The sequence below is a fragment of the Oryctolagus cuniculus genome, chromosome 6 (genome assembly GCF_051225735.1).
Source record: "Oryctolagus cuniculus isolate XC-2025 breed Fujian yellow rabbit chromosome 6, ASM5122573v1, whole genome shotgun sequence".
In the NCBI taxonomy this organism is placed as follows: Eukaryota; Metazoa; Chordata; class Mammalia; order Lagomorpha; family Leporidae; genus Oryctolagus; species Oryctolagus cuniculus.
The window spans coordinates 168,990,252-168,997,500 of NC_142872.1; the positions used below are offsets into that span (position 1 = coordinate 168,990,252).

The 7,249-nt window shown below is 48.2% G+C and overlaps 1 protein-coding gene across 1 annotated transcript in view; it reads right to left on the bottom strand.

Moving 5' to 3' along the window:
* Positions 1–6,883: 6,883 nt before the first annotated feature.
* Positions 6,884–7,249, bottom strand: part of ADAM6 (cellular disintegrin ADAM 6d) — a 2,460-nt gene continuing 2,094 nt past the window's right edge. Inside the window, 1 exon segment of the mRNA NM_001165916.1 lies at positions 6,884–7,249. This exon segment is cut by the window's right edge and continues 2,094 nt beyond it. Coding sequence (NP_001159388.1) covers positions 7,113–7,249 — 137 coding nt within the window. The 3' untranslated portion in view covers positions 6,884–7,112.

Sequence of the window (7,249 nt, forward strand, 5' to 3'; positions counted from 1 at the left end):
CGGAGAGATGTGTTTCTTGTTTTTTTTTTTTTTAACTTTTATTTAATGAATATAGATTTCCAAAGTACAGCTTATGGACTATATTGGCTCCCCCCGCCGATGACTTTCCTCCCACCCTCAACCCCCCCCTTTCCCTCTCTCTCTCCCCTTCCATTCATATCATGATTCATTTTCAATTTTCTATATATACAGAAGATCAGTTTAGTATACATTAAGTAAAGATTTTAACAGTTTGCACCCACATAGAAACACAAAGTGAAAAATACTGTTTGAGTACTTGTTATAGCATTAAATCTCAATGTACAGCGCATTAAGGACAGAGATCCTACATGAGGAGTAAGTGCACAGTGACTCCTGTTGTTGACTTTACAAATTGACACTCCTGTTTATGGCATCAGTAATCTCCCTATGGTCGTCATGAGTTTCCAAGGCTATGGAAGCCTTTTTAGTTCTCCAACTCTTATCTTATTTAGACAAGAGATGTGTTTCTTGTAAGCAGCATATAGATGGGTTTTGTTTTTTTAATCCATTCAGCCAGTCTGTGTCTTTTAACTGGAGAGTTGAGGCCATTTACATTCAACATGCCCTGCCATTTTCCAAAGATATTTCTGATGTACACTTTGAACTTCCTGTGATCTTTTACTGAGAGATTTTCTTCCTTTCCCTTCTTTCGTATTGATGACCATGTTTCTGTGTTTCTGTTTGAAACACGTCTTTAAGCATCTTTTGCAGGGCTGGATGAGTCGTGACAAATTCTTTCAATTTCTCTTTGCTATGAAAGGTCTTTATTTCCCTTCATTCATAAATGAGAGATTTGCAGGATAAAATATTCTGGGATGGCAGTTTTTTCCCTCTTAGTGCTTGGGCTATATCTTGCCATTCCCTCCTAGCCTGTAGGGTTTCTGACGAGCAGTCTGCTGTGAGTCTAACTGGAGATCCTCTGAGAGTAACCTGCCGTTTCTCTCTTGCACATTTTCTTGCACATGTTTCACTGTGGTGAGTTGATTACAATGTGTCATGGCAAGGATCTCTTCTGGTCATGTTTATTGGGAGTTCTGTGTGCTTCCTGTACTTGGATGTCTCTTTCTTTCTCCAAACCCAGGAAGTTTTCTGCTAGTATCTCACTAAAAAGGCCTTCTAATCTTTTCTCTCTCTCCATACCTTCAGGAACTCCTAGAACCTGAATGTTGGGTTTTTCAATAGTATCCTGTAGATTCCCAACAATATTTTTTAGATTTCTAATTTTCTCTTCTTGTCTTTGGTTTGACTGTATACTTTCCTGTGCTCTGTCTTCTAAGTCTGATATTCTCTCTTCTGCCTCACTGATTCTGTTTTTAAGGCTCTCAACTGTTTTTTTTTTTGACAGGCAGAGTGGACAGTGAGAGAGAGAGACAGAGAGAAAGGTCTTCCTTTGCCGTTGGTTCACCCTCCAATGGCCACCGCAGCTGGCGCGCTGCAGCCGGTGCACTGCGCTGATCCGATGGCAGGAGCCAGGTGCTTCTCCTGGTCTCCCATGGGGTGCAGGGCCCAAGCACTTGGGCCATCCTCCACTGCCTTCCCGGGCCACAGCAGAGAGCTGGCCTGGAAGAGGGGCAACCGGGACAGAATCCGGCGCCCTGACCGGGACTAGAACCCATGGTGCTGGAGCTGCAAGGTGGAGCATCAGCCTAGTGAGCTGCGGCACTGGCCTCAACTGTGTTTTTTATTTGTTCTATTGAATTGTTCATTTCATTTTGATTTCTCTTCAATATCTCAATTTCATGTTCCATTAAATTCCTCATTTCATTTTGATTCCTCCTTCAGATTTCATTTTCATGAGAGAGAGATTTTCTTTCATGTCCTGCATGGATTTCAGTCGTTCAAGGCATTTGTTTTTTATTAATTCTAAATATTCTTAACATACATTTTTTGCCTTCCATTTCTTAAATTTCTTTCTTGTCATCTTCATAATCTTGTATTGAAGTGTTGTGTTCTTTTAGGAGCATCATGTTGTCTTCCTTGTTCTTGTTTCCTCAGTCGCTGTGTTTGTTGTTCGGCTTCGTGGCGATATTCTTTGGTTTCTCCTCCTCCTCCTCCTTCTTCTTCTTTCTTCTTCTTCTTCTTCCTCTTCTTCCTCTTCCTCTTCTTCTTCCTCCTCTTCTTCTTCTTCCTCCTCTTCTTTCTTCTTCTTCTTCTTCTTCTTCTTCTTCTTCTTCCTCCTCTTCTTTCTTCTTCTTCTTCCTCTTCTTCCTCTTCCTCTTCTTCTTCTTCTTCCTCTTCTTCCTTCTTCCTTTGTCTTCTTTCTTCTTCTTCTTCTTCCTCTTCTTCTTCTTCTTCCTCTTCCTCTTCTTCCTCTTCTTCTTCCTCTTCTTCTTTCTTCTTCTTCTTCCTCTTCTTCTTTCTTCTTCTTCCTCTTCTTCTTCTTCCTCTCCTCCTCCTTCTTCTTCTTCCTTCTTCTTCTTTCTTCTTCCTCTTCCTCTTCTTCTTCTTCCTCTTCTTCCCTCTTCTTCTTCTTCTTTTTCTTCTTCTTTTTCCTCTTCTTCTTCTTTTCCTGTGGTGGTGGCTTTTCTCATTATACTATGACTCTGTAGATAAGTAAACTGTCTGCTTTCAGTGAATCTCTGGAGGCTTGTGGTGGGTGTGGCCAGAGAGCTCTGTTCAGTTCTTCAGGGTTAAGGGTGTCCATAAGGTGAGACACCCAGGTTTGGCGTGGTAAATCTTCTTTCTTTCTCTCTCTCTCTCTCTCTCTCTCTCTCTCTCTCTCCCTCTGTTTTCTTAATCAGAAGGGAAGTAATCCACTCAGCCGAGCTCTCCTCAGTGGAGTCCAGAGCCTGAGCACTAGCCCCAGTGGGTATAATATTCATCAGCTCTTTCCCAAGGACCACACGAAGGATCTGTGCAGTCCTCAGTGTAATCTCAGATTCCTCTTCAGTGCCTCTCACCATTAGCCAGGGCTGCCTGAGCTTGTGGCGTCTCCCACGGAGACTACTCATTTCTCAGCCACACCATGAGTTCTCCCACACACCCTCAGTTTTTTTTTTTCTTTCGACAGTCACAGTTCATAAGCTCCACACATTCACTAGGTCTAAGTCTCTTGTTATTACTTCCCATCCAGAGTCAGGTTTTTCTGCTCAGCTGATTGCCTTGCACAGCCCTGAGCTGGTGCAGCTGTTACATTTGTCCAAAATGGTGCCCGCTCTATCGGCTTGTAGGCCTTCGTAAGGTGATTGGAGAGAGACAATCGTGTACATCCCGTCCCTTTTATTTTCTCTCAGCTGTAGTTAGGCTGGTGTTCTTTCTCCCACTGGGCTGCAAGCTTCGTTCCCTCTAGGCTCTTCCTACTGCCCTTCCGCCAGTGTCTTGGGCTACTGTGGTTTCATCTCACCTCACCTTCCAACGCTGGTGTGAAGGCTCTCGGCAGCTAGAGTCCCGAGCCATGGGCGCCCATTCCCTCGATGTAGGTCCACCGTGTCCCTCTAATTATGGAAGAGTTTCCTCTGCCATGTTCCCCCTAACTCTTCCCTGAGACTACACTATCTCCGCTCTTAATAATCTGTGTTCTCCCGGACTATCAGTAAGCTCCTTCCCTATTCTGCCATAGTGGAACCTGTGCTTTTTAGCTCTTCAATTTCTTCTTCTTTTTTTTCTTCTTCCCCTTCCCCTTCCCCTTCCCCTTCCCCTTCTTCTTCTTCTTCTTCTTCTTCTTCTTCTTCTTCTTCTTCTTCTTCTTCTTCTTCTTCTTCTTCTTCCTCCCTCTCCTCCTCCTCCTCTTCTTCTTTTTCTTCATCCTCCTCCTCTTCCTCCTCCTCCTGCTCCTCCTCCTCTCCTCCTCCTCTTTTTTCTTTAGGTCTGACTGTAATACTTCCAGAGATTTGTCTTCTAACTTGGATATTCTTTCTTCAGCCTCACCAAGTCTGTTGTTAGGGCTTTCCATGGGGCCAGCACTGTGGCATAGCGGGTTGTGGGCTGCCTCCCTAACCCATGCAGCCGGCCTGACTGCTGGCAGGCAGTGGGAGCCCCAGGCACATTTCTCCCCACCCCTGCCTTCTGCCAATCAAGTCAACTGCTCCTGGGTGTGTCCCAGGCCCATTAGGCCCACCTGGAAAGCTATGTGACCTTCAAGCTGATTGGAGAGGCACATTGGTGCCAGTGTGGGTTCTGTCCTATAGAATTAGTGTTGCCCTGAGTTAGTGACGCCCCTCCTGATTGCCCTTTAAAAGTGTACGTGGTCATTAATAAAGGTGGACATGTTCACTGTAGCCTGTTCCCAGTGCTTCTTGTGGAAGAACACGTCACCCTACTCTCCCCGATGGTGCGGGTCTTGCAGGGTGAGTCCGCAAAAACCAGCCCAGCCTTGACCCTGCAGCTCTGACATGGGAGCCCCCTCCCCGGTACTCCCAGATGTCCCATTCAGTAATCACACTGAACACGGACATTCACCATGGAGACAGGGCTAAGTTAGGTTTTCCGTGTTACTGTGCTACAAGGTAATTCAAGGGGTATGTGCTAACAGAACAAGGGATATTGAGTATGGGAAAGTTGTAAGGCCAGCGCCGTGGCACAATAGGCTAATCCTCCGCCTAGCGGTGCCGGCACACCAGGTTCTAGTCCCGGTCGGGGCGCCGGATTCTGTCCCGGTTGCCCCTCTTCCAGGCCAGCTCTCTGCTGTGGCTTGGGAGTGCGGTGGAGGACGGCCCAAGTGCTTGGGCCCTGCACCCCATGGGAGACCAGGAGAAGCACCTGGCTCCTGGTTTCAGATCAGTGCGGTGCACTGGCTGCAGCACGCCGGCTGCGGTGGCCATTGGAGGGTGAAGCAACGGCAAAGGAAGACCTTTCTCTCTGTCTCTCTCTCTCACTGTCCACTCTGCCTGTAAAAAAAAAAAAAGAAGAAAGAAAGAAAGTTGTGAGTGAAGCAGTGAGTGAGAGTGACACATTCCTGATTATGACATCAGTGTTTGCAGGGGACCAGTGTGAGGTGCATCTGGTGGAGTCCAGGGGATGCTTGATCCAGCCTTGGGCATCCTTGAGTCTCTTGGGAAAGCCTCTGGATTTACCTTCGGTGACTACAGCATGGACCGGGTGCGCGAGGCTCCAGTGAAGGAGCGGGAGCAGATTGGTTTTATGACAAACAAGAGTAAAGTTCAAGCCGTAGAATATTCTGCAACTGTGAAAGGCAGATTCATCATCTCCAGAGATAGCTACAGAGGAGTTGCCCAACTGCAGATGGACTGTGACAGCCAAGGACACGACCATGTATCACTGTGCAGGAGGTTGAGGGCTGGTTTCCTGTCATCATGTGAGGCTTCTTCTCCATCTAACATTTTCCCAGAAAACTGCTCCACCCGAGGATGGGAAGACTCAGTTCTCCCTCAACCATCAGAGCTATTCAGCAGCAAATGAAAAGTACCTGACCCACCCCCAGAGGAAACCCCAGAGGAAAAGGAACTGTGGTGTCTAGGGTGGCTCCTCCTGGGGTGGGACTCGGACCTGCTGCTGCTCATCCGTGTCCTCATGGTGCTGTCTTTTCACAGTCCTCGACCAAACACCTGTTGCCCAGGCCCCCTTCTCCCCTCTGCCTGTGTTGGCAGAAAATGAAGGCCTTCATGTGTCAGGGAAGCAGGTTCCTCCCTCGGGACTCTGGTGGGTTTCTCTCTCAGTAGTAATGAGAGCCCCCCATTCCCTTCTCTCCCCCAGGACAGATGCCGTCTCACCCAGGGATCCATCTGCATCGCTTCTCTAAACTCAGTCTGAGTCACACACTGTGCCCAAGCACCATGCCAGTTCTGACTTAGCTGTCCATGTGCCTCCTGCCCTGGGCATCTCCCAACGGGGTGCTCTCCTGTCACCCAGAACCTGCTCTACTGTACCCCATGCTGCGTCTGAAAAGGGTATTGATTTCTTTGAAGCCAGACATAGGGGTCTTTGGAGTTGGTTTCAATGCCCTTGAAACGGGAGGGCAGGGCAGCCCTTTCTCAAGACCTGGCTTAGATTCCTGTCCACAGGATGATGTTTCTTTATGTGAAGAGGGCACAGGTCTCGTGGGAACGGCCTCCCTGGCTTCCTGGGACTATAGGGCAGTTGTGACAACAGTCCTGAGTAAGACACAGAAACCTTTATGATGGAGAACGTGTGAGTATAAGGAAATATCAACCTCCCCAAGCAGGGAGCCAAGGAAGCACTAGCCAGGGGCATTACAGCAGCTGGATCCACTGCAGATTTATGTGGAGCAAAAGACAAGACTCAGCTGGTGGACTGACGCTCAGGATAGAGACAGCATAAAGCACAGAGAACATGGCTCCGGGATTTGAGATCTGTAGGCACGGAGGGCGGACTTGTCCCAAGAAGACAGGCAAAGGGCAATGGGGAGAAACCGTACTTGAAACTGCCATGCAGGACTAGGATGGAACCTAGGCCAAGCACACCATGAGCCTTGCACCTGAGGGGCCCAGATTCCAGGCTGGCCTCTCACCCTGGCCAGCTGCTCCCTCCCAGGCCACAACAGTTGTTCCAGTGAAGCCTCCCCATGGCTGCCTCTCACTGAGGAATCTGTGCCCTAGATTGGCACTGGTTGGGCCTGGTGAGGGATTTGGGCCCCCATCGCTCTGTCCCATTGCTCACAGCCACTCCAGTGTGGAATGGGAGACTTTGGTTGGGATTAGCCCTGGGTGGCTCTAAATTCATTCTGGATTCAGGAAAGGACAGATTACTTAGAAAAGGAGGAAAAATGCAGAGCCGAGGAACACTATTTTAGAGAAATGTCATGAACGTGCTGCTCAAGGAGCTAGGGACACTTTCACTGATCCTGGGACCAGCCGCTCAGGCCTCACCCTGCTGCTGATTCGGGTCTCCTCTGGGCTCTCCTGGACTCCTGACAGCTGATGAAAGAATATGGAAGACAATGACGTGTGGTCTTGAAGATTTATTTCAGGTGAGCACCACCGACCCATCAACGAGAACTGTGGCAGAAACCCAGGCCTCCCATCTCCCCCACATTGAGAGGAAGGAGCCCCGTGTGCCCCGCAGACTTCAGGACAATTGATCTTGAGCGTTGCCGTGGCTTCCATTGATTCTTTTCCACAGGTGTTCCTGTGATAGTCTCCAATTTTTACGTGGATCGGAGGCTGACTGGTGTTTTACTGTGGCTCAGGAACTGTTTGTTCCTGGACAATGGTAGTCTTAATCGTTCGCACATTAGTGGCTACCCCAAAGAGCAGTGCAAAAATAAAACAATAAACACGAGCAAAGACCACTCTTAAATAAAGAATTGGCT